The sequence below is a fragment of the Stegodyphus dumicola genome, chromosome X1 (assembly GCF_044657685.1).
Source record: "Stegodyphus dumicola isolate Sdum_Otavi_A_Nest chromosome X1, ASM4465768v1".
NCBI lineage: Eukaryota > Metazoa > Arthropoda > Arachnida > Araneae > Eresidae > Stegodyphus > Stegodyphus dumicola.
Window position 1 is genome coordinate 244,087,912 of NC_140780.1, and position 27,882 is coordinate 244,115,793.

Here is a 27,882-nt window from a genome sequence, read left to right on the forward strand (position 1 = left end):
TTTAGAACAAACATTTGTCTGTTGTTTCTCGGTATTTACCTCTTTGTAGGTATTCTTATTATGTTTACTTAGTTTCTTTTTCACTAAGTTTACAACAGTTTCCTCATATTTTATGATTTTCATTTGATGTGCACTTATTTCAGTAGATCTGCATATATTAAGAGCTTTTTCTAATGTTAATTCTGTTTCATGTAACAATCTTGCTCTCACTACATCATCTTTAATACTGCAAACGATTTTATCCTTTATTAAACTATCCGTTAATTGGGTAAACTCGCATGTTCGAGCTTTTTTGAAGATCAGTTACATATTCATCTATGGTTTCTGACGCGGTTTGATTTCTAGTAAAGAATTACTGTCTTTCATATGTAATGTTTTTCTTAGGAATACAATATTCTGTAAATTTTGTCTGAATTTCGCTTAATTTAATTTCTTTACTCTCGTCTATAGGAAATGTATTATATATTTCAAGACCACGAATTCCTATTACACGAAGAAAAGTATTAATTCTTACTCTCTCTTCTTTATTTTTTTTTTTATGTAATCCACTAGCTACTTCATATATTTCGAATGATTGCAGCCGTCTTTGCCAATTTGAAGCAAGATTTCTATCAAATTTCATCGGCTCTGGTGGTTTTAAACTTTCCATTTTGAAAGCAAAATACTCCTGACACCATATAGAATAATGAGGGTGCACATTTAGTTTTTATAAACTATTTATTTATAATAATAGAATGTATAATATTACAGAGACCTGCAATACCAGCATTGTTCTATTTTCATATCAGTATCCAAAGTGTTGCCAATTACAAGTTATTAAATATTAAATGTTGCCATTTACAAATTATTAAATAATATACTGTGCGGTCAAGTCCAGAGGCGGAGTACCTGTGAGCCTTTGAAAAGCTGTGGTAGGAGTGGTACGGTATCCCTTTTTAATTAACAGCAGGTGAAGTCGCGGAATTGTTAGAAGTAATTTTCGCTCATGTTTAGTAAGCGCAGAAGCCCAAATACCTGATCCATAGACAGCAATCCGCACCGTTACTGTGTTGTACCATTGTTTGAGCAGTTTTAGGAGACTATATATCATATTGTTGAATGGAAACAAGAGATTAAATAATTCACTTTACAAGTTTATCTACATTACAAACAATAAAAGCGTGGAGCGTCCTTGATAATAATACACACGTAATTACTTTTTATAATTTAACAATTTTATTTGTAAATAACAGTAATTTTGCCAAGATTATTTGCGTACGAATAATTTAAAAACCTTACGATAACTTAATTTGGGTGAAAATAATACACTTTTCGTAGTGCTATGAAAACTTTCACACTACTTTCATACTTACTGCGAAAGGTGTATGGAATGAATTTTTAAGGATGCTTGCCAAAAAGAGTACCTGCATTTAAATTGCCTGTTTGGCATCGCCTTATTGCTCGAGTAAACGACGAAACACCTTCGTATTTATTTCTTAATTATTGTTCATTGAACGAGAGTTGGTTTGTTCCCCTTGAAAATTCAACTAATTTCCGATCAATGGCAATGATTACTTGCATTTAATTTAATTACTTGCTTTTAAATTATTCCTTTTGCAATTGAAATTTTGTTATTCATGATTTAATTCAAGTCCCCGTTAAACATTTTTAACAATTTACATTCAAGTTACTTCAAAACATCTTTCGAAATAGAACTTACTAAGTATGGATATACTCTTTTCAGATAATTCTACTATAATTAATCTTAGGAGATAATATAATCAATATTATTTAGTAAATAAATTAACTTACTTTGCAGCAATTGCGCAAGTAGTAGAACAACTCGATTTCACAATTGCGCAAGTAGTAGAACAACGCTAAGTGAATTTAAGATCATTTTTCATAATAAGTATACTTATTATGAAAAGTACGAAATGAATTTAAGAGATTCACGCCCGAAAGAATGTATTAGAAACATGAAATTTAATGAACAATGATTTTCACTTCCATCATATTTAAATTCTTATGTAAAAAAAAAAATACTTTAAAAACATTGGGAAATTTACTACGGTTTACGTATCCAATATTGAAAGTATCTTTACTTTGAGCACAAATTAGATAATTCTTTTTAACATCTGCTTCTCAGACTAGTTTAATCTGTTGAAGCACTGAAAATTTTGTTTTGAATTTCATCTTGCAAAGAATATTCACCTGTAAATTGTGGCTTAGGAAGGAAATGCCTCTCAGACACCACACTAATTAATGTTTTAGACATTCACCATTCACTTAGTCTGTCTATCTTGCAAGTTAGTTAATACCATGTCTCAAAAAGCTCAAATCTGAGAAGCATTAAATGTTAACTCGACAAAAATAAAAGATCTTCGCGCCAAACTGAATCTGCATCCTTTGCACGGCGGATCAAATGCTGGAAACTAGTAGCTGAAGTCGGTTTCATATCTCGGCTCATGATCTGCGCATTTTTGTAGTTTTCTCTGTGTGTAATGTGTATATGAGCTCTGTCCTTTAGAATGTCCTTGTCAAAGTCATCCCTTTCTGTAGACTAAGTGTATTTTGCAATAATCGAATAATCTGCCCTTCTTTGCACATAAGACTATCGAATGCATTATAAGCATTTATGTTACGTTCTGTACAGAGGATTTTCTGAACTTTCGGTATCACGTACGTATTTTTGCAAATGATACTACTATTAATATTTAGGAAAGAGGTATGTCTGTTTCTGAATTCGAGCTCTTCGTGGGGACTTATTTCTGTACTTAATTCAGTTTTGTTAATTCATCCCATAACAAAAAATTAAAGAGTTTATGCAATGTAATGCTCATAAAATTGCAGATTTGTATGAAATGTCAATATTTTAAACTTGTTTAATTCCAATAAACGGTTTGTAGTGAATACTGCAATAAAATGCATTTATTTTCAGTTCTTCTTTTGTGTCGGCAGCTTTTTTGGCCCTGATGATACTGAATGGCAGAAAGTAATTTCTCGTGATATAACTAGTAAGAACAACTTTCTATTTATATTATTCTCTTTATATTTATATTTATATTATATTATTCTTATTTTATCAATCTTTCTATACATGTATTAATATTACTTATTCATTGCACCAAAACATTTCTCTCCTTTCTGATCAATTAAAGGTAATTTATTAATTTTCCAATAAATCGTTTTATATCTTGTATGCTATAGAAATTAGAAATATAGTCAAGTCTTGATGTGTAAATGTATATTTATTTTCCATTCTGCATTTTCGTTGTCCTTTTCTAATCTTTATATTGGTGTTATTTTGTTTTGAAATTATAATTTTTCAGAGAGGAAAGAAACGAATAATGAGTTTAAAAATAATTTAATGCGTAATTTTCGTGCTTGTACATGTTGATGCTAAATAAAAGGAACAGTCTCTAAATGTATAAATAAATAAAAATCTACATGGTATTGTAATGCAATCAAAACTTGAAAGTGTGTCATTCTTAGGACAGGTCGACTGATGGGGGAACTTCTGAAACGGAGCTAAAATTTTATTCACTTATGTATCTGTTTTACTTTGTTTTAAAATAACGGCAACTAATTTTAACCATTTTAGAAAACAAAACTTCCCCTCTTAATGTGTGCGCAACGTACCATTATTTTTATTTGTTGTGAGGAGTATTCCCCCTTTTGAAATCATTGAATCACCTGTAAATTGTGATTTGGGAAGGATATTATCTCAAAATATTTGCAAATGCTTAAGACATCCACTATTCATTCAGTGCATCTATAAAGTCTTGAAATACCATGACTCAAAAAGCTCAAAATTGACGAGGAAGGTCTTAACCTTGAAATTCAAATTTTTGTGATAAAAAAAATATACCGGATGATTAAAAAATATCTGGTTAAAGTATAAAACCAGGTAGAGGAATCGAATAAACATATTTTCTAATGGAATGTGTGTGCGGAAATAGCTTTTTGAGGTAGTGTAGGGTGGTGTTGAGAGGTAGGTAAAAAGCTTTTTGCTGACATAACTTTGCATTCTCAATGCAAATTTCGAGGGGTATGTGTCGTTACTTGAATGCGGAACCTCTGAGATACATTTTATCTCTGGAGGCTACTGCAAAAATAGAGAAGCTACTCTAAGGAAGGTGACTGAGGCTCAGTTTTACCTTAATTCTAATTAAACATATTTTAATATACATTACTTAAATACTCTCATATTCAGTTAAATTAACTCATTGAGTCTTAAACTCTTAAATTAAATATTTACTTGAATCAATAGTAATCTCAGTCCTAAAAGAAACGCGAATACTGCAGAATGAACTGACTCCGTCTCCCCGCAGTCTTTACTAAAGCTCTTCCCCCCTCAACGCTTCCGAACTTTTCGCCTCTCGGTTCTTCGGTCAGTGACTCTTTATCAAGGCTCTTAGCAAACGCTATAACCATTGAATCTGTTTGACCTTTCCCGAAGCAGTTGTAGCGATTTTAGCTGTAGCAATTTTTATTGGTAGCGTGATTGAAAATAAGGTAAGTGTTAAATTTCACAAATTGAATTTTAAGGTAAGTTCAACTGCTTATCATAACAAAGTAGTTTGCTTAGCAAAGTAGTCCTTTTCCAAAAGGAAACGATAATCACTTGAGTTCAAACAGAGGTAGCGGAGAAAAAGTCCGGCTACGCTTCCTTGAGGGTTTCTTTTTCCGCTCTTGACAGAGCTTAGTAGTGACTCGGGACGAGCCGTAAAATACACAAGAGAGAAAGGGGCTCTCTAAAGCTTACTAGCGACTCGGGAAGAGCCGTAAAATACAAGAGAAAGGCTCTCTCTTCTCTACGCAACGACTGCGTATCCTTCAGACTAAAAAAACTCTCTAATTATTTTCACTCACTGTTTTTATGTCCAGGTTTTCTGGGCGTGTCTTGTGCGTCTGCTGCAGTGATTCGCTAAACGTCTTTTTCGGAGCATCTCTCCATTGGTCAACAGGCGCTGATTGTTCTCAGATACTGTCTTGACAGCCTGAGAAACTGAAATTTTCCGTGGGAAAATTCAGAATGTCTTTTTGGGAGGTCTATCTAAATTATTTCGAGAAACAGGCAGTTGGCGACAGTCTGTCGCATACACACAATGGACACTCCACAACCCGTGAGAACTTGTACGAAAGTTTTCTCCTTTCGTAAAAACAATATGCTTTCCGCACTTTGTTGGGGGTCACACTCGACCTCAAGAATTCGTAAGTGTCATCAGGGTGGTCATCTGGCGCCCATTTGAAGTCTCCTTTACCCAGACTTCGTGGGAGCCCGTGGGAAAATAGCTGACGACGTTACACAGTCTTGGACTCGTTTCTCCCTCTGATATTGATACTCTGCATCCATTTCACGCTGACGCGTGCCGGGTTGCCTGCCCCCTTATCTTTCTTCTATCTGTGTTAAGTCACTCCGAGCATCACCATCGAGATAGATGACGATGGTGACGCTCCGGGCAGCTTGCGACCCGCGCTGTGAATAACAACAGGTCTGACCTTTATACTCCGTGCAACAGCTAAACGCTCTTTGTCTGTCATGGAGGACTGTCTTATCGATTTCATAGCCCATCGGCTCTCTTTTCCTCTTCTTTAGCGCATGCTTTTCTGAACCATTTTATATTTAATAACGATGATGTGGAGGTTTTTGCATTTATTTGAAAAGGTACTCCGTAACATAACGCCTTGGTCCTCATGCTCACAGTTCCAAGTACCTCCTTTGATCAGTTGCTCTGTTTTCGTTTGCAGCTCCATAGATTAAAGCGACCGCATTTTCATTGACACGCAGCGGGACAAATGGAATGAAATGAGAATTGTAGTTTAGTTATGAAAGCAGACGAATAATTCAAAAAAATATATCTTGTTATATAAATAAGATACATAGTGATTATGTATCTTATGTACATTCATATACTTGTCTATAAATATACAAAAATATATTTATTATTAACTATTGGTAACTATAAAAATATTTGTAAAAAACAATAATTTGAATATTATGTTTTTCATTAATTTAAAATTTTATTTAAAAAAAATATGATTTTCTTTCACGGTCATACTTTTTATCCGTGCGAATACTTTGCAATAAATTCGGATAATTTATTATTAAAATGTCGTGAAATTTCTCTCATGAATTGGTCAAATTATATTTTACGCTTAATACAGATTTTAAAATTTTAATATTGAACTGCGTTTTTTCAATTGTCCATATTTTATTGATACTAGAAAAAACACGTTCTGTTGCTGCATTTGTTTCTGGAAGGGAAAGTGCATGTTTTACAGTTTTCAAAATAGTTTCATAAAGAATATTATTCTGTTTAAAATGAAGGAATAACTCCATCCATTTTTTGTCTGTTTTCACATTTGCAGACAACCAACATTTAATTTTTTCATCAGTAACTTATCTTTTTACCAATGACACCTCACCAAAAAGATCCTTTTTTGCAAATATTATTTTTTGGAAAATGGTTACCAATATATTAAAAGATTTTTCCACATATTCCCATAAAATCTCCTTTTCTAATGTCACCCAATGAAAATACAGTCAAATACCGAAAATCCGCCATCCTGAAATCCGCGTTGCCTCTCAAAATATAAACATTTAGTTTATAGGTTCCGGAACTGCAACATGGAGTACGAAACAGGAGTTAAAAGAGAAGGGCTAGCTCATAGAGCTTTTCCCCCTGAAACAGGCAGTGGGGAGTGATGACGTAGCTATGATGACACTGAGCGTGGAGATGCAATTGACAACATAGAAATTAGTGTTTTTAATTTGAAGAACCAGCTTTTAAAATGAGCTGTGTGTGAAAGATAGCTATAATTTAGAAGAGACAATGTTACTGCAGTATGCATTTTACACTGAACATTAAAAAATTTAATAGTACTTACTCAATTTTAAAATAACAGATAAAATGCGCTACTCTTAGCATAAAGTTTTTTTTTTTTTTTTTTTTTTTAAATTTGCAGGGATTTTTTTCCTTTAAATGCCTGTTTATTTCTAATCATTTCTTTAGCTGCATGTTAACTAAGAGAACTGTACTACTGCTTCTAAGATAACTATAATAACAGCTATTTAAAATTAATCAAGAAACAACCTTAAATTGTCATAGTTTTCAAAATTTCTGCTAATCTAAGTTTAAGTTTCAGCCTAATTGTAAATTTTACATTGGCATATTTTCTCCTGATTCAATATAATAACATATATTTTTTAAAATAATTTTGTAACTTAACATAAATATTACATTTAAATAAATGCATGAAAGATTGTTATCCTAATTTAGACAAAACAACTTTACTCACAATACCTAAAAAAATTATTTAATTTTTCAAAAGTGGGGGTTAAGGAGGCAGGTTTTCTTATGCCAATTACTTTAATGTTATATTATTATATTTTATCTGGATTGCTAAGCTAGCACAAAATCGAATCAATAATAACACAGGATACAATAAAAATAACTTTAACTTTACAAAATTAGTTCTCATTTGAAATATGCTTTACGCTATTAACTTCTAAAATGTCATCTAGAAATATTTCAAATCAAAACATATTATGTATGGTTATTTGTACAGTCACAATGCAACTACAAGTTGTTGAGGCCCACCAGCGGCCGAGTGGTAAGTCGCTGAACACTGGTAGTTCGATCCGAGGTTCGAATCCCGCGAACAGGCTGGCTGCATGGGTGTTTTCGTGCTTTTCCCCATGTGTAACGTGTATATGAGCCAATTTTCCTTAGAAAGTCCTCCGCGAAGGCATCCCTCCCCTTAGGCAGATAGCCCTCGTGTGCTTTGCCATAATTAAATACACCAACACACCAACAAGTTGTTGAAATATTATTCATTGGCTACCACATTCGAAGCAATCCACTTTTTTGCCTTTTAAGTTGCTTTTCTTTGGGAAAAAACATATGCATTTCTATTTAAGAAACATATTCTACATAGCTCTTATGACAATGCAACATGAAATATTTTCACTTGTCCACCTTATTTTTTCCTAGCAATGCGTCAATCTGCAACGTTGTAAAAATATGATTTAGACGTTTTTCCAAATTCTCTGATCTGTGTTGTTTTTTCCTAAATTTCGCTGTTTGGGATTTTAATTTCTGAAATTCCATTACAAATTTCTTTGCAGATTTCGTCCACCTTCTTTGTCGCTGAACAAACATTCATTTTATAAAATTTTTCTTTTCTCTATTTTTTCAATATTTTATTACAATTTTCTAAGGATATTATTTTGTTCTTCAAATTATCAATACATTCTTGTTTATCTTTACACTTAGGTCATTCAGGGCTATTGTCACTTAGGGCATTGTCACTTGTGAATTTTATTTCAAAATCATTCACATTTGATTTATTATTGTCAGCTTGAATTTCGTTCTCGGCCTCAAAGTAAATTTTCTTTGGGCTTAATTCGTGTAGTCTTTCAAAAGCACTCTGCATTAGTTTTCTTTTCAAATGTCTCTTATTTCTTGGTGTTATTTAATTTACTGCACATGATAAATTTACTTTCGGCACAGCGTTGCATTTCAACAGTTTCTATTGCGGCAATCCAAGCGAGCGATTTCTCATGTGATCTTCATAATCACTGCACAGAAAATGTTCGCCACAAATTCTTGCTTTTTTCACATTAATAAAATCCTGTCTTCGACATTTATCTATCCATTCTTTCGACAAAAGCAAATTGTCCTTTGGGAAAGCATGAAATACAATATCTCTTCCTTTCGTATTTCTATAAGTGTTACGACACGTTGCTGCAGCACAAGAAGCCATATTACATAAAGGATACTTTAAATATAGAATTTAAAATGAAAACTGACTAAAACTATATATATAGATATACACAAATTATTAGATATTTGCATTATTAGAAAACAAATATGTATGACTAAAATTAATTTGAGATATGCGAACTCCAGAAAATTGTCTCACAACGCAAGTGAATGAAACTACAGTTTTAAATGTGGAAAATCAGAGCAGGTGCAACACAGACACGCCAGATTACTTCACCCCCTCCATAAGGCTCACGTTGGCGAGGAGTCAAACAAAGGAATGACCTAGCCTTTCTATTTATCCCTGAGTACGAAATATCAAAGAAAAAATACTTACTGGATAATTTTTGGAATTATATATTTACAATTTGGAAATGGAATGGAATTATATATTTGGAATATATACCCATAAAATTATTCGCAAGGCTTTGGAATGCAACACCACAATGACCTTGACAAAGTATGCAAAGAAGGATATTATTTCAGAGAAGTGTAGGAAGAAATTGGAGAGAGGGGTGTGTCTAAAGCGGTGAAAGTAATGACTGCGCGGCATTGACTGGTGTTGTTAGGGTAAAACATATTTTTTTTTAATTCTGTGATCTCAGTTTTCGTTTACTTTTTGTAGTAGGTTTCAGGAATAAAGAAATCTTTTTGATGATTTCTTTTCTTATATCTTCTTGATGTTTTCTTTTTTGAATTATTTTTTGATGAACTGCTCGTGCTTCATATTGTTACTGAAACTAACCATTTTGTAGATGAGTATATAAACCAACACCTTGCAAACGAAAAATCAAGAACAAAATTGTGGCATTCAACCCGTTCAGAAGAAATATATGTTTTTTTAGGCATACTGATTTCACAAGGTATAACACTGAAACCTGATATAGTACAAAGTCCGTGATCCGGTTGTCCATTATCCGGAATAATCTATAATCCGGACCTCAAAGCTACAAACTTTTTTTTTGTATGCCTTACGCGTTTAATGTATAACGGACGGTATAAGCTAGTCTAAAATTATCTTTACTGATTCTAAGGCATTTCAGTTAATGTTGCAGATTAACTGAAATGCCTGTTCCTTAATCTTCTAATTGGATCCGGCTTATTATTTTTTGCAGACTGTTAGAACACTAAAAAAAAATTAAGCTTGAACTTTCGATTATGTCAAAAAGAGTTTCCAATTCTGGAGCTGCCGAAGGATCTACAAAGCGAAAACACGTTTCGATATCCATCAAACAAAAAGTGGAATTGCTGCAAAAAATGGATAAAGGCATATTTGTCTCAAAATTATGCGAGGAGTATGACATTAGAAAGTCAACTCTATATGACATAAGAAAAATGAACTTTTTGAATTTTTTGTAGATTCTGACACCTCACTTGCAATGAATAACAGAAAAAGGGTTCGTTATGCTAAAAATGATGATCATGACAAAGTGATGATTGAATGGGTCAGACAGCGTTGCAGCGAGGGCGTGCCATTGACGAGTCCAAATACCAAAATATTTCATGAAGAAATGAACTTAAACACTGAGTGCACATGTTCGACAGGTTGGTTAACCAAATTTAAAAATTGCCATGGTATAAGACAATTAAAAATTTCAGGTGAAAAAGCTTCAGCTGATACTGAAGCTGCTGAACAATTTGCAGATGAATTCGTTGAACTCATTACTAGTGAACAATTATCTCCAAAACAAATTTACAACGCTGATGACAACGCAGCGTCTTTTCTGGCAATATGTACCGCGAAATACCTTGGCAACCTCTACAGGAAACGCTGCAACTAGTGTCAAAGATTTCAAAACGAGACTAACAATTTTAGCGTTCGCAAATGCTGCAGGAACGCACAAGTGCAAACTTTTCGTAATCGGATGGATTGGGTTATTCAATTATGGCAAAACACACGAGGGCTATCTGCCTGAAGGGAGGGATGCCTTCGTGGAGGACTTTCTAAGTCAAACTGGCTCGTACACACGTTACACATGGGGAAAACCACAAAAACGCCCATGTAGCCAGCCCGTTCGCGGGATTCAGACCTCGACCGAACTACCAGTGTTCAGCGTCTTTACCGCTCGGCCGCTATTTCGTAATCGGAAAACATTTTCCCCGTTATATATAGTGGAAATAAAAAGAGCATGGATGACACAAGCGTTGATGAATGATTGGTTTGAAAATCATTTTATACCCAAGGCTTGGCGACATTTGAATTCGGTTGGTTTACCTGATGACTTAAAAATAGTCCTGATTGTTGACAATTGTTCGGCGCATACTTCACTTAAAGTTTTAGTGAAAGATAATGTGTTCGTTTTATTTTTCCCTCCAAATTGTACGTCTATCATTCAGCCTATGGATATGGGAATAGTGCACGTGCTGAAATGCAAATATATAGTAGCATTTTAAAAATATATGTTAAATTTCTTGAACAATGGCAAGCCTATTCAAGACGTTTAGAAATTTTTTAGCATAAAATCTGCTGTCGGAAGATCGTAGGAGGATGTGTCTCCAGATACGTTAAAAAATGCTTTGCATAATTTATGGCCAGCTACCATATTTCATGGTGAGGACGATGAAGATGATATTGCGAATTTGAAGGTTTTCGGACATCGCAAACTAAAGGTGAAATTTTCCAGTTATTGGATTTTGTAAAGAAATGTGGAGAAATGGTAATAAATGAACATGATATAACAGAAGTTTTTCATTGCGACGACAATGCCCCAATCATCAATCAATAACTGAACGGCGAAATCTGTAGTATGGTTCTAGATCCACTGCTACCGATAGTGAAGAAAGTGACAGAGAAGTTACTGAAAACGAGAAAATTTTGATTGATAAGTTAGTCGGAATTCTCGAAACAGCAGTTACAGGACTTCAACAATGTGACTCAAGAGATTATGTCTATCTACAGAATTAATGAGAAAGTATTAGCACAAAAAACGAAGCAACTTAAAAAACTTACATTGAAAGAAATGTTTAATAAAGTAAACAAATAAATATTAAGCTTTTTTTTTTTTGTAAATTTTGATACCCTTTAAATCATAATTGCTCTTTATTTCATAAATTACAGTTTCATAGTTTTAATTGTATAATTTCTGCATGCCATCTTACCAAATTTAAATTGATGATCTATAATCCGGAGAAACCCCTAATCCGGAATCGGCAAAGTCCCGACGAGTCCGGATTACGGACTTTGTACTGTATTACACTTTACTGGTTTAAAAATGAATTGATCGAAACTCCATTTTAGGGATCTTTTTTTATTATAAAAACATCATTTTTATTATACTTTTACTCAAAACATTAAATTTTGTGCATTCATTTTTTTCTCTTATTCTTTATTTTGTGAAAGGAAACAGTTTTTAGAAAGTAAAACTTGCACTTATATAATCCCTAATACATCGTATAACTATGCGCGTCTGTGTGAAAAACCGTGGCACTGGGAAATGAATCTTGTACGATTTCCGCGGCAGTTTAGGGGTTAACGAGAGACTACGGAAATTCTAGTTACTGAAGTCTTGTTCAATTAAAGTAGTACAAGGTTAATATTTAGTAATAGATAGAAGTTTTGCAAAGTATGGAGAAAGTTAAGAAAATGTTGTTGAATGGAATATGATAGCTTGCCTCAAATCTGAAAGCTGCTAGCCCTCGCGTGCTTTACCCGTAATCAAATTATGCCTCAGTACTGAACAAGGAAATTTGTCACCATAGTTAAAAAGGGGGGAAAAAACTGTAAACTATATTAAAATTTTTAAAAAATCGTTCAAAAAAATTGGATTGCTTTTTGAAATTGTGTAAAAACAGAATTGGGGGCATTCTGTATTCTAATCGCTTCATTGACTAAATTAATTGTTCTTTTTTAGACTCTGTTACTGAATCTTATACTGCTTAATGAATGTAGTTAAATTGTTTTGTAATTTCTAATTATTTTATGTCAGATCCTTATCCACCTTTTTTTTTCTTTCCAAATTTAGCACCTATTAATCCTACATATGTTCTTGGACCGAATCAAACTGAGCATGTCAAGTATTTTCCTATGGAGACTGGTCTAATAGCACCTGGCATTATGTTTTTGGGTAAGTGTATGTGTACTTAAAAGTACTTAATGTTTTAGAGGAAAACACAGTTAAATCTTAACTAAAGAAACCACCCATGTTGCTATATACGAATTTTCGCTTATTTAATGTGAAGTAAAATACTTATTATATTAGGCAAACATTTCATGTAGTAAATAGAACACATGTCTATCCATTACATATATACATTTACATCATTTGGTCAGTATTAAACAGTGACATAGATGGGGGGGAGCTTATTTTCTGGGTGGCAATTTTTGAGTGAATTATTTTATTTTTGTTAGTCAGGTGGATCATCAAAGTAGGTGAAGAACAATAAGGTTTTAAATTGCCAGATGGAATTGAATTGAGAAGAAAAAGAGTTTTCACTTTAGTTAAGGTAATAGCTACATATTTTGTTATACCATTTTTTATTCCATCGAAACTTTTTAATGCAAATTACGAATATAAACTAAATTATGATCATAGTTGACATTAATAAGGAAGAATTCCTCGTTAAGAAAGAACTATTTCAGAGTTTTATTTCCGTTACTATTTAAGAAAATGAAACAGGAATAGGGATGGGCAGTCCTTTTGAATTTTTGCAGTTTATTCTAAAATACAATCTCCAGAACAAATTTCCAAATCTTGAAATATTAGGGTGATCTTCCCTTTCTATTGCTGTAAATGCTCCTAGCTGTGAGAAGCGTTTTCTAAATAAAAATAATTAGAAATACAAATGTATATTTTGGATATAAGAAATCCTTTACAGTCTACATAACACCAAGAACAACCAAATAGATCACTACAATGTCCCTGATGGTTTTGCTAATGAAAAACATTTGATTTTAAAATATTGAAATTAAAGTTTTTCTTTAAAATTAAACATAGAGTTTTATTTCCATGCATGCCATTTTGATATTTTTTGTAGTTTTTTCTTTGTATATCAAGAGGACATCAAATTTAGGGACGTTCTGGGTGACAAAAGTTCTAGCTATGCTACTGGTTGTATAGCTTGACTGTGGTATTTATTGAACTGTGAAGCTTTATTATGTCTAGTCAACTTCCTATGTTAAACAGTATGAAATGTTTTTTATAAAAAAGTGGAATAGATATCAGGCAGTCATTTGAATCTGTTCATTTCTGTTTTATTGGAAAGCATACCAACAAATAAATAAATAAAACCACTATTACCTTATTTTATTTCTACTTTTAAAGGGAAAATACTATATAATAAATAAATCTATTTGTTATAATAAAAAATATGTTTTGTTATAATAATAATAACTGTTTAAACTGCAGATCATTTGTTTTAAAATTTCATCCTAAATGTATTGATGCGACAAAGTGATTCAAACTCGGGAATTTGTCATTATAGGCGATCAAGGCGTGATGACTGCAGATTGTGGTTTAAAAATTGCCTATTTAAGCAGCATAGAACAACAAGGCAGCTATTTTGGATTTTCTAAAGAGAACGTTGATGAACTGATTAAAAGTGCTTCTGAAGTGAAAATTGATATGTTATTTACTTCACAATGGCCAGAGGGGATAAAAATTCATGCCAAAGAATCTGTATGTAGTATTTTTATATTTATTGTATGTATGGTAATTAAATAGCCACACAATTATTTGCTTCTAGAGTGCAGTTAAATTACAGTATGTTTTTTTTATTAACTTTTATTTGATTGATTTTATTTTCTGAACATGTAATAATCAGTTTTAGCATATACTGATTACTACATGTTTAGGGCTCTTAATTAGCTGGTTGACTTTTTCCTCTTTCAATGACATGTATATTTAAACTTGCTGTTAAATTATTTGTGTTTTAAATTCTTTTGTTCAACATATTAATGCAAAAGTGATAAAAGAATGTAAAGTAAACCTTGCTTCACCTAACTTCATTTAACCGGAATCCTACTTAATCAGAATGGGGAGGAGTATAACGATGATTCACTGATTGTGGAAAGTAGTCATTTGCAACTCCTGAAATAATTTCTTTCCATTGTTTCTTAATAAATGTCTGTCTGTGATCTTGATCCAGGAGACAGCTACAAGCCCCCCTACCATTCGTTGATATCTGTTACCCAAGTGCCAGTTAATTAAGGGTTGACAATATTATGCAATTATGGTGCTGCTGCCTCAATTCTGTGCATGCAAGGACACTACCTTAATGTACATATATAGCTGGATATATAGCCTTCTCTGAGCAATTGATAAAAGTAACATCATGGATAAAACTCACTATTTAGATGCCTTTTATTGAAAATAAGTAATAGGTACTAGGTAATTTTCAGACACACAAGTCAGTTCCTGAAATACTTCAAGAACTGGGTTCCATAGCATCAAAAGTATGGAGAGAGTACATAGATAGTGTAAAATGAAAGAGTAATTGGGCAAATTACTTGGGATAAGCAGCCTTGAATAATCATGATATTCAAAGTCTTAGCCAAATCGTACATAGCCGCTACACCAAACCTTAGTTCGGATGACCACCTGATATAATGAGGTGCCAGTCCAACAATCAGTAAGCATATTGTGCAACACTTGCTTCACTGGATTGCACTTCAGAAGCTGAAGACTCACCAGAGTAATACTTCTAACTACACGCCACTGCATACAATGTCTTGCATGGGCATGTCTTGCAAAAGCGAAACTGTTGACGATTGGAAATGAGTAGCACGGAGTTATGAGTCTTGATCCTGAGTGCATCAGGATGATAACCAGCTAAAAAATTGGCACAAGCCCCGTGGAATCATGTATTCAGCATGCCAGATTGGAAATGTAAAGGGTCATGATGGCTCAGTTATGATGTGTGGTATTTTTTCTTTGGCAGTGTTTGGGAACTCCGGTATTTATATCAAGGACCCTCATTACTTGCATTTACCTAGACTCTCACTATCTCACTTAGATATTTTCATGCTTTTCTACCATCTGGTTGAAAATATAATGTAGCAGCAGAACACCTGTTGATGTCACAGATTCTAGTTTACTACCACTTGGTTCACGGGGTATTTCATAGAATTCTTCCTGATGCAGAGTCTGATTTAAATCCCATTAAACACATTTGAGGTACACTGGAAGAGGAGAGGCTTGCATATCATCCACCGCTAACATTCTTATCAGATTTATAAGAAAATTTGAAGACGTTTGACATTTCATACCTCTGGAGCACTTCTGTAGACTTGTTGAATCCATGCCTTGTTATGTGGAATCCATTTTCAAAGCGAAAGAAGGCGGCAGCTCATTACTGATCACATATCCCTAATTAATTGGCTCTTCATAGTGTATGTTAAGTATTCAATGTATCGCTATTTATCTTCCGAAGTTGGTGAAATTTTTGTTCCAGTTTTATTGCTCCATGAGCATTGATTTTTTAATCCCTATTTGATATTTTCTTAATTGGAAATTCTTGTAAATAATTTTCTACACTTTTGCTGTGTTGTTTTGGTATTATTGCATTCTTTATTTTCTTTCGTTTCAAAGAATAAAAAAGTTATTTTCTCATATTGCCATTGACGAAAATTAAATCGTTTTGCTCTTTGTCTCTGCTATTTCATGCATCTGATATTTGCCACCTTCTTGTGTTTTTCTCCATTTGGTTTAATGTGCCATCAGAAAATGAACGGTTTTTATAAGTTACATCTAAAATGTATGAAATTTTTAATTATCTCCATTTTTTTTTGTTTAAGTACAAATGTCAGAATATGACCTCCAAATTTATACAATTAAATAGAATCATAAATCTTTTCACCTTTCTAAAATTACACATGAGTTCAAATTGTCACTTCTTCATCACATAATAAGAAACACGGGTAATCATTTGTCATGAATTACATCATTTTCATTTGAAAATTGATGATTGTTTTATTTTTAATTTTTTATCTCTTAATCATAAATCTTGATATAAAGCTGAAACTAACTGCTTATGAATGGTGTAAAAAAGTTTGTTGCCTCTATAGTCCCAAAAACTCATTCCTCAGTCATCTAGTCCCATCCATTCTGGTAATCTTATTAATACTGATCCCATAGTTAATGTACTTAATGTTAATCTTTCAGATGATCGGATGAAGGTTTCAAAATATAACTTCAAGCTTTCTCTAATATGTTAACCTTCAGCAACCCCAAATCATTGCTACTGTTAAAAAAGTTTTTAAATTCAGTAATATTTGGACATGTAACAGTTAAAGTTGCAGTCCACTCCCTACTAACCCAATGTTAATTTCATTCATTTAAAATCTAAATCAAAATCAAAATAAGGTCATGTATGGAATTCATTCTAATCCAAAAATTATTTCCATTGTTGATAAGGTTGACGTATTGTTGTTATGGACAAACACATTGATAGAGTCGTGAAACTTATAAGTGAGAGCCTATACTGCTCAATCATTAAAGATCCTTCAGCTTTTGAGCTCTCGAAAGTTCAAGCAGCTGTTAAACCTTCTCATATATTCCCAACTCGGTTTTAAAATGAGTTTTTGCTATTTCACCTTTTGCTAACTGTGTTAGGTTTTATACCCTTCACAAAGTTCAGAAAATCTGAATTCCTTTTCGCCCTTTAATCTAGGATGAGCATTATGTGTTTTAGCCAAACATTTGGTTTCAAATTTTTCCGATTATTTTCTAATAATATTTAAACTAAAAGAATTTTTTGAAGTTGTGGATAAATTTAAGTTTATTTCTTCTTATCGTGTAGTTATGTTTTTGACGTTAGAAAAATTCTATTTTCAATTTTAATTCTTGATGAATTTATAGCACATCTTGTGAATGTGGTTTGAGAAATATCGGGGGGACTAAAACAGCGTTAAGATTTTGCATCAAGAAACATAATCTTATGTTCGAAAAAGAGAAATAAACAAATCTTTGATAATCATAGTTGGACATGTAATCACAGTTTTGACTTTAGTTCTGTGAAAATTATCTCTGTAACTTCATCTCTTAATTAGATTTCCATGAAACTATTCATGTTCATAAAATTTATCCTATTTAGTTAATGACATTAGTTGCAGTCCATTTCTTCCTAACACTTTAGCTTTTTATGTTTCAGTTGGTCATGTTTTATTAGTATCTTCATTAATAAGTTCTGTTACGTTCGTTTTCGCTTTGCTCCACTTATTTCGTTCGATGTAAAATGGTTGTGCTTCTTCTGTTTTTTGCTCCTGAAGAAGAGAGACACGTGTCCGATTGCCCTTGAAGTCGATAGAATTTTATTCAAAACCTGTGTGGAATTAAATATGACTTTTTTTGTGGAATTTTAAATTCGTTCAAAAACTGCTCGAGAAAAGTAGTAATTTTATGTCGATGTATTTAATTAGCAGCATAAATAATTAGACTTCATTTTCTGATGGCTCAATAATGTAATTATCTACTAACTGTGAAAGGGATTATAACAATTTAATTTTACATGCTGTTTCAAGACTTGATATAAAAAAAAAGTGCAATTTAAAATTGTTCATGTACTTAAAGCAAGGTTTTATGTCTCAGTCCTTTGGTTAGACATTTGCATGCCTCCTTTCTTGATGTTTCTAATTTTTTTGCCTTTCTTTTGCATAGAAAAATGAATCATCAGCCATCAATTTTGAATCAAAACTGGTTGGAAATTTGGTAAAAGGAGTGAAACCTCGTTACCATTTTGCTGGCTTTAGAAGCTTAGATTATGAGACTCTCGCAAAAAAGTAAGCTCCTAAAAGTACATTCACTTTTGTTCAAAGTTTAATTAATTATTTATTTATTGAGTTTAAAAGGGTTTTCTGAATTTTTTAGTAATATTTTTGCTTTATGTACCACTTTTGGCATACTTATTTCATTTCAAAATAATGGAAGATTAGGACCCAAGAGGGGTTATTTTAGTAAGTCTTCAATGCAATGTTAATACAGCATAACAGTTTTCCTTTTAAGACTTTCCATTAAATAGACACATTAGAGAAGCTGTAAAGTAGGCATATTCATATAAATTATGTTTAATACAAACTATTTATTTATTTATATCAATTACTTAAAAACATTGTAGCAAACTAATCGGTTTTTTATTTCGTTTTCCCCAACTATTAAATAGCTTTTCTTAGATTGATTAAAGGAGCATGATTTTAATAGCATTCTAAAGCTAAACTCATAATATAGTAAAAATGATCTTAATTGAAATGTTAAGACATTGTAAATATTCTCCATTATGGAAAAATTCCATTTAACTAAGCTGTAATAAAAATATACAAAGTACATTACATAGACATTATTATTATGTAGTTTACTTCTCCTTTATTATTTCCAAACCCAAAACTTGCAAATATGCCAAACATTGTAACAAATTGTTTAATTTTTTTTTAATATCTTCAGAAATCAAACTGGGTCTTCTGGATACTAGTTGCACATTGAGTTCACGAGCATTTCTTTAAAACTTTAGCCTCAGAAATTACATCAGACACATCTAAGTATTTCTCACTTAGGCAAAATTTTGTAGCAGTTTTAAATTTTCTGATTGTATCTTGAAAAATCTTTAAACTGCAGTGTGGCATTTTCCCAACTTCCTTCTATTATTTCTAGTTTTTTAAAATTCTGAATAACAGACCAGGTATTTAATGTGGAGGTGTTAATTTATGCGTTTTGGTCTATATTAATGCCAACCTCAACCTTGCATTTACGAAATGCAGTTTCATTCTTGCTGTTTAATATGCCTTTAAGATCTGATCTCTTCCTACATTAATACATAGCATTAATTTCACTTCTTTGACAGAAGTTCTGCTTTCTTTCACACATTTTATGAGTTTTTGTGGATGTCTTCATAATATAATGTAATTGTTGCATCTAGAACTAAAGAAGCTGTCACAATTTGTGATATTAACAAGGAACACAGTACATTTGACAGTGTATTTTTGCACAGTTAATGATATCTTGGTTCATTGGTTGAGAAAGGTTAATGGTGTTTAGAGGACCAACAGAATTTGGAAAATTCACTGCAGTAAGTGAGATGCATCCAATAACAACAAACATGCTGATTTTGCTTATTCATTCTTCTTTTTTAAAGTCCTTAATTTGTCCATAATATGCAACATCATTTGAGCCCTTATGTAGGATCTCTGTTCAAAATTGAGTTTCTATATATCTATGTTTTTTGAAGTAGTGAAGGTATTCTCTTTCAAGATAATAAAATTATGATTGAAAATTACAATCACTCAGTACCATCATTCCAAAATTTCCCAGACTTTTTTTCTGAACTTAAATAACCTGCTTTCTGTTCAATATTTTCTTGAATCTGGAAAATTATGAAATTGTGTTCTTTTGCTCTTCTCTGCTATTAGTTTTCTTCAGAATCTAAAATTAGTCATATTTCCTTCTTTCTTTTGGTTGTGGGTTTTTATATTTAGAGTAGGGAATGGATGCAATAATGCTTCATATTGACATCATTATTGCTTTTTATATATTCTACCTAAATTTTAGAAAAATGTATATATCTCTTTAAATACAAAATTCCCATTGGTTTCAGTGTGGCAATAATTAAAGCATGGCTGACAGATTTAAGATAATGTATTCTATAAGTGTTTTAGAAAAATACTGAACTTTTCTAATAATTGATATAAAAAATTACATTCTATTCCATGTTCTTATTAAAATAATATGGTGAAGATATAACTGGTTTGAATTCACTTCTGTGCAGTTGCCATTGTGTGCGTAATTGGAGCATTGTCTTATGATCAATTACTAGCTACTCCTCTTATGTCTCTGCAAATCAACTAACTCAAAATAAAGCTTCTAAACTTTATTTTGAAATGAAGTGAGAAAGCTGCTTAGTGACCTGAAATAAAATTTTGTATTTAAACAGAACATATATTTGCTGTCATGTTTAAAGCAACTGACAGTTAGTGCAAAAGTCCTGCAGCCTCTGTTTGTACACATACATAATCCCATCTTACCACATTTTGAAGAGCAGTACAAGTTTCAAACATAATAAATAGTGTGCCATTTTGAAAAAGAAATTCAGAACATTTTACAAGTATAAAAATATGATCATTTGAAAGTAATTAAAATTTTTTAAAGGTGAAAAATCATTTCCAAAAAGAATGTTTCTTGAAAGCACAAGGGGCCAACAAAACTTGGGATCATTTGGTTGTAGTATATCTGTTTCAACTTGTGCATCTTGAAGATAAAATGAGTTTATGGTGTGTTTGATGGTGTTCAGAGTCATATGTGGAGACAATTATGTATTATAAATCTTTTATTAAAAGTATGTTTTATTCCCAATCTAAGCGCAGAGTATAATGAAGGAATGTCTTGTTTCCAAGTTTCCTTGAAATGTAGATGTCATTTCTTACACTGCATTAGTCATTCCAAAATTACTAATATTTTGGTAGATTATTATAAAAGAAAGACCTAGGGAAACTATCATGTGAAATGACTTCATTATTATTCCTATGAGCTGGAAGCTTTATTTCTATAATTATGAGAGATTGATAAGTAAGCTGTAGTTCTGATGCTGCCGAGTATGGTGTAGTTCTTTTGTTATTGTAGTTCACTTGCACTTCAGGTTGTAAAATGGAGCCTGAAAAAAATGCCATTGGAGCTAAGTTTCCATTAATATACAAAATCCTTTCAATAAAAAAGGATGAAGTGTCCATAGTGGGCATAAGATTATAAAGAACGGATTGCGGATCAATGGGGTAGTCTTGTAGAGTGATAGAAATCTATTTGATAGTGAAAGCAGAAATCTGTTTAACAATGCTGCAATATTTAATGCCAGTGAAAGGAGGTTAAAACTACTGTAATGTTTAAAGAATAAAGCTTCCTGCTTTCGTCATAATTTTTTTTTATATTGTTGGATTTTATATTGTTTTTTTATATTGTTAGCTCGTGGAATGGAATGCCTAATATATACTCATGCTTGAAAATGCTATGTATTTAACACCTAATATATACTTCATGTCATTGCTTTATTCACTGGCATTTTCAGAACAAGCAAATTCATTTTTGAAGGTCCTGCAACATCTGTTTTAAACATATATATACCCATCTTAACACACTTTGAAGAGCAGTAGGAGTTTTAAATATAATAGTGTGTCATTTAAAACACATTGTAGAAAAAGGAATTGATAACTTTTTACAAGCTTAAATATGACCATTTCAAAGTAATTTTTATTTTTTAAAGATGAAACATCAAATTTGTCAAAATAGTATTTCTTGAAAACACAAGTTGCCAACAAAATTTGAGATCATTTAGCACACATCTCTAGTACATTTGTTTAATCTTGTGCTTCTTGCAGATAAAATGGGTCCATAGTGGATGTGATGATCATTTGGTAGTTAAGAGCCGTATGGAAAGACTATTGCATACTGTAAATCTTTCTTTAATTGAAAATTATATTGAGACTGTCATTTCTCATACTGTCATTTCTCACACTGTTATTCCAAATTGTTCCAAGGGCATATGGCCCTTAAAACAATTTGGAATAAATGGGAAAACAAAAACGTGAAAAAAATCCTTATTATATGATTCATGTTCATCCACCTGATTTCGTGAATAAATGCATGTGTGTTTATGCTCATGATTGCAATGTGGTGATCAAGGAAACAGTCAGATATCATTTGCACTGCATAAGGAAGGTGTAAGCTGAACAAGTTGGTATACTCCACACATTACGTGCAGTCAAAAATGAACAAGGGACATCTTGTTTTTTCGTTGCTGTCTCTGCACATCATATCCATATTTATTCTTTTGCTCATGAGTGACAAAAAGTGGTCCAGTGTGATGTCTCCAAGCATACCAGACATTGATTGGCAACACCTGATTATGTTCCTTACACCTCTGGACTAACTCTGCACCCACAGAAGATCATGCTTTGTGCCTAGTGGACTAGTCATTAAATAATGCATTAAAAGCTATTGACACCAGGCCACGCCATCACTGAGGGCCTATACTTTCAGTATTTGCTATGGAGCAACATGCATCACAGCAGCAAGAGTCAGAGTTGGTTAATTGGAAGTTTGTTGTACCTACATGACATTGGAATGGCAAGGTCGACCAGGGATACTATTCTGTGATTTGGCTGGGAGGTACTATGCTCGCCTGACCTAGTGCCCATAAATTACCACCTCTTCCATTCCCTGGACAATCATCTTCGTGGGAAATCTCTTTGATGATGAAACAGACATGCACCACACAATCACAGACTTCTTTGTATTCAAGACTTCCAAGTTTTACTGCCAGGGCATTGCATAACTGTTGGTAAAGGGTGTCAGATGCTGATGGAGATTGCTTTGAGACCTAATAATGAGTATCATGCACTGCTTGTTTCTGATGTTCACGAATGGCAGGAACATTTTGGTGGTCCTATTTTATTGTGATGAATATGTCTCATATCATAAAGTTATATGAACGTGTATCATATCACGAAGTAGATTTACCCAAAATGTAATGTTGTTGTTAAATTGAGTGGATGAATAAATAATAAATAAAAACACGTATACGATAATGCTAAACACACAAAAAAAGAAATAAAAAGCAAACAGTAATGTTTGCATAAATTGTAACGATATGTAATAAACTATTGCTATTTTATGTGATATCGTACAATACATTATAAGGGAGATTACCATTTTATTTGACATTTGTAAATAGAGCATCATATAAGTTGTGATGAATTTACATAAGGTATTAAAAAATCAAAAGCATTGTCTAATGAAGTAATGATTTGTGAAAATCCTGCAATTGTAATACATTGCCTTTGTGATTTAATTCATTCCTGGCCGTAATTAGAATGCATTATTTCTTAAAATAAGGTGTAACTATCAGTTTAAATTTGGCTTTCATTAAGGTATCACCATGGCAGTGCTATGTTACGAAATGATTGTTTTACCCTGGGTGAGAAAATTTGAAAGCTTTTATTTTTTTAAATTTTATGTTTAGTTTCAAAATTTGAAAGCATAATTTGAGGTTGTTTCAAAGAAGTGTGTATTAGCACATGGACTAAAAAAATAAAATTTCTCAGTATTTATCGTACTTTTGCATATGTAATAAAAGTTTTTTTTAAAATAAATATTATGACCTTTGGTATGTTTTATACTGAGCAAGCTTCTGTAGCAGATGACTTGAGTGCGAGCAATGAAAGCATCTTTTAACAACTGATTTTTTTTCTTTTATGTATTCTGGTAAGATATTTGGATGTATTACTTGGAAATTCTTTCAGAATTCTTATACTTTGGAAAGTTTAGAAATCTGTTTCAAAGCATTTGTTTGCAAGCTTCATTCAAATGTAATTTTTGCTGTACTTTATCTTTTTAAAGGAGCTTTGTTCCGATAGAATCGCCAGGTTCTCGTCCCACAAAATTTATTGGGTTAGCTCCCATTGGAAATGAAGAGCAATTGAAGGTAAGTAATTATTTCAAAACTTTGTAATTTTACTTTAAGTGTGGGAATGAGCTCAGAATGCCACTGAATTACAAATTGTTCATGAATATTTTCAGTCATTTATTATTTATTGCATTAATTTAATGATGTATGTATTTCTTTACTATTTTCAAAGCAAAAATGTACTGCAACACTAAACTATACTTAAAAATATATTATACTCTAAAAATTATACTTAAAAAAAAAAGGAATATTTTTTGTACTTTGAAATAAAATTATGCAAATTTATTCTTTTATCTTTAATAATTTTTAGATATAATTAAACTGACATTTTTTATATTTTATGTTTCATAATTTTTAGATACAATTGAAATCTTAAATCTTATGCAATGCATGTGCATTGTACATATTTTATATAATCTATCTGTTATTAACAAACTAAACTATTTAAAAGCAGTAGATGCGTATCTTAAAAATATAAATTTTTTACTTTTAGTTTGATTGATTTAAGTAAAAATGCATTTAATTCATGTCTAAAAAAACATTAAATACTTTTATAGAATTACACATTTTTCTCTCTTTAAATATATGGAAGATATATAATGTTCCCATGTTAGACTAAATGTACACGCATGTGATATTGTATAGAATGCTTCACTATTCAACTTGAGCCATTTCTATCGTTAACCCGTACTGATAAACCATATTAAACTTTAAAAGTGGCCATAAGGGCGATCTTTAAAATATGAACCCTTTCAGGTTTTTTTTATTTTCAGGAGCAGGTGATTCATTTATGCATCCCATTCCTGTGGAAGTTTTATTTGCTATAATTTTTCATATCAGACATGCCTTGCTTTTACACCAAATTGATGGAGTTACCATACTTGTAAGGCAAAAATGACCTAAATAAATACTTATGCAATACACTGCATATCAATCAAGATTTTTATGCCATTCCTGCTACTTGAAGCAACTGTGAGAACCTAAGGCACTATCCTTGTAAGGTAAGAAAGGCTGGGTTGAAAGGGCTGGTCGCCCTGGCTAGTGGAGTGGCTAGTGTGAATGTGAATTCACGCTTGGCACTTGGCTTTGGTGTTTCTCGACTCCCTATTAAGCAGGAGGAGAGTGTCTGGGTGTTGCTATGCGATCAAGCCTTGCAGCTTAAGATATTCTAGAGAGCACCTGTTGGGCTAAGTCTCTCTTAAGCTTTGCATGCCATAGTAATACATTGCATATGACTTTCATACAAAGTTGCAAATGGAAATAGTGGTAAATTGCTCATTATTAAAAACTACCCATGAAATAAAATCAAAAGACATGACAAAGTATGTAGAAGCAGATCATAAACACATGAACACTAATGATTAATTAAATAACTTTTTAATAGTCTAAGATGTTTTTAGTTACAATATGAAAAAAGAAGCAATTCCAGTGGCTTTAGTAATGAAATTAAATTTGGAGAAAAATGTTAGTGTAATTACAGCACATTGTGTTGAATCACATTATTGAATAATACTATGGGAGCACTAGTGTTTTGCTACCGTAGGCAAACCTCAAAATTGCCGCCCCCATACTTTAAAAACTTCAAATTAAAAAGAAAACAGATTTATAAAAGTGATATCCAGAAAAATACGATCTAATTGAATTAAGACAATAACACTCATTCAATATTTATGAAATTCTTTTTATTAAAAACACACAAACTTTGGAATTAGTACAAACGATACTTTTAAAGGAAAGAATAAAGACTATTAGTACAGTATTCAAAGTTAAAACCTAAATTAAAATAATCTCTTTCGAACCTTTTTTTTTTTCTACAAAACATGACTAACTTGTTTTGCTAATTTATTACTCAGTTCATGTTCAATGGCCAACATTGCTAACCCATTAAGACGATTTTGTAGACATTGTTATTAAGTATTTTTTTATTTTTAGTTTAGGAAAAGGTCTGTTGCTGGAAGCAACAGTTATGGTCGGGTTTGGCAAAATTTTTAAAGCAATGCTTAAATTTGGCCCAATGGTTAAGGGAGGTAATAAGTTTAAGAACGTTAGCTGGACTTTCTTTCTTTTTTAAAGTGAAGAAACAAGGTCCATTTCGTCATACGATTCTAAAGCATTAAGATCGGAGGTATCACCATGTGTTAAGACGTTTTCCAGATCTTTACAATGTACTAACACTTCATTTTTACGCATTAAGTTTGTGCACAGGGTATAAAAAGTCAAAAGAATGCTTGTGACTATTGAGGTTGAATCTCAGCTCCAGTGCACTGATCGCCTAATCTACAGTAAAGAGAAATGAAATTCTATTTTATATTTTTCTCTTGAATCTTGTATAGGTTGTTCTACACTTTCATCAATATGGAAGTCAACAGTTCATTGTTGGTGATGCCCATTAACAGCTGAATGGTAAAGCTTTTAGAAAAGTTTTAGCTAGTCTAAAGTTCAGTTTCTTGTACTGAGTTGCTAGCAGCATGTGATTTTTATGGTTTTCCTTGTGTATAGTGTAAACACTTGTCAATCTCACTTAGCTTTGTTTGGTTTATTTAATTATAGCAAAGCATTCGAGGGCTATCTACCTAAGGGGAGGTAATCCTTTGTGGAGGACTTTCCAATTGAAACTGGCTGGTATACATGTTACAAATGGGAAAAAACACTAAGACATCCATGCATCTATCCCGTTCGCTGAGATTCGAACCCCAAACCGATATACCTGTGTTCAGCGACTTCACCGCTCGGCCGCTGGTGGCCCAATTTCACCCAGGAAGCCCTCTCTGAGTGTCTGTTATGCATTGGTTATAGCCAAAAACATCGTGGAGGAAACAACTCAAAGCGAAAACATTGTGGTACAAAACAATCGTGGGAGATAAAAGAAAGCAAAGAGAAAACATCGCAGTTCTAAAACATCCTGGTACAAAATATCATGGTTGAAAGTTAAGCGGTTAAAAAACTTCGCAGTTTAAAAACGTTGTTGAAAACATCGTGGTAAAAAGTAAAGTACCTACAAATCATCGCAAGAAGATAACATCGCACATATGAGTTTTCAGGTTTAAAAAATTGTAATTGCATATTCCCATAATGATTTGGGAGCGCAAGAAGGATAGAGGGATATTTTTACTTCTACATGTCGTATTTTTGAATGAACTAAAAGATTTTTGCTGAAAAGTAAGAAGGAAATTTAAACATTTAAAAACTGATAATGAGTAGATTTACATAGTTAATTAAGAAATATCATTGATAAATTAATCTTCATTTATAAATTTGTACTGATAATTTTTCATGACAAGTGCGGTCTAATGCTTAGAAAAAGGAAGATAAATAACTACATGAGGTTAATTTAAAATGCTATTAAGTGTTATAAGTTGCATTAATTTTCTACTCATTTTCAAATTTTAAATGCTGAAGTTTTCTTCTTACTTCTTCAACAAAAATCTTTTAGTTCATTCAAAAATATGAAATGTAGAAGTAAAAATACCCGTTTCCTTCTTGGGCTTCCAAATCATTATGCGAATATGCAATTAAACTTTTAAAACTTGAAAACTCATCTGTGCAATAATGTCATCATGTGATGATTTGTAGATACTTTTTTTTCTACCACGATGTTTTTGATGATGATGATGATGATTTTAAACTGCGAAGCTTTTTAACTGCTTTATTTTCCACCACGATATTTTGTACCACGGTGTTTTAGAACAGCGATGTTTTCTCTGCATTCGTCGCCGATGTTTTTGGCAGACACCATGCATATTGGTCTTAGTTCTGT

The 27,882-nt window shown here is 32.3% G+C and overlaps 1 protein-coding gene across 3 annotated transcripts in view; it reads left to right on the top strand.

The window, feature by feature from the left end:
* Positions 1-27,882, top strand: part of LOC118190719 (CWF19-like protein 1) — a 229,445-nt gene that overhangs the window by 71,730 nt on the left and 129,833 nt on the right. For all 3 annotated transcript variants that reach the window (XM_085807349.1, XM_085807350.1, XM_085807348.1), the window contains exons 4-8: positions 2,918-2,993; positions 12,710-12,811; positions 14,169-14,362; positions 18,341-18,462; positions 24,059-24,143. In XM_085807349.1, coding sequence (XP_085663475.1) covers positions 2,918-2,993; positions 12,710-12,811; positions 14,169-14,362; positions 18,341-18,462; positions 24,059-24,143 — 579 coding nt within the window. The remainder of the gene's footprint in view (positions 1-2,917; positions 2,994-12,709; positions 12,812-14,168; positions 14,363-18,340; positions 18,463-24,058; positions 24,144-27,882) is intronic.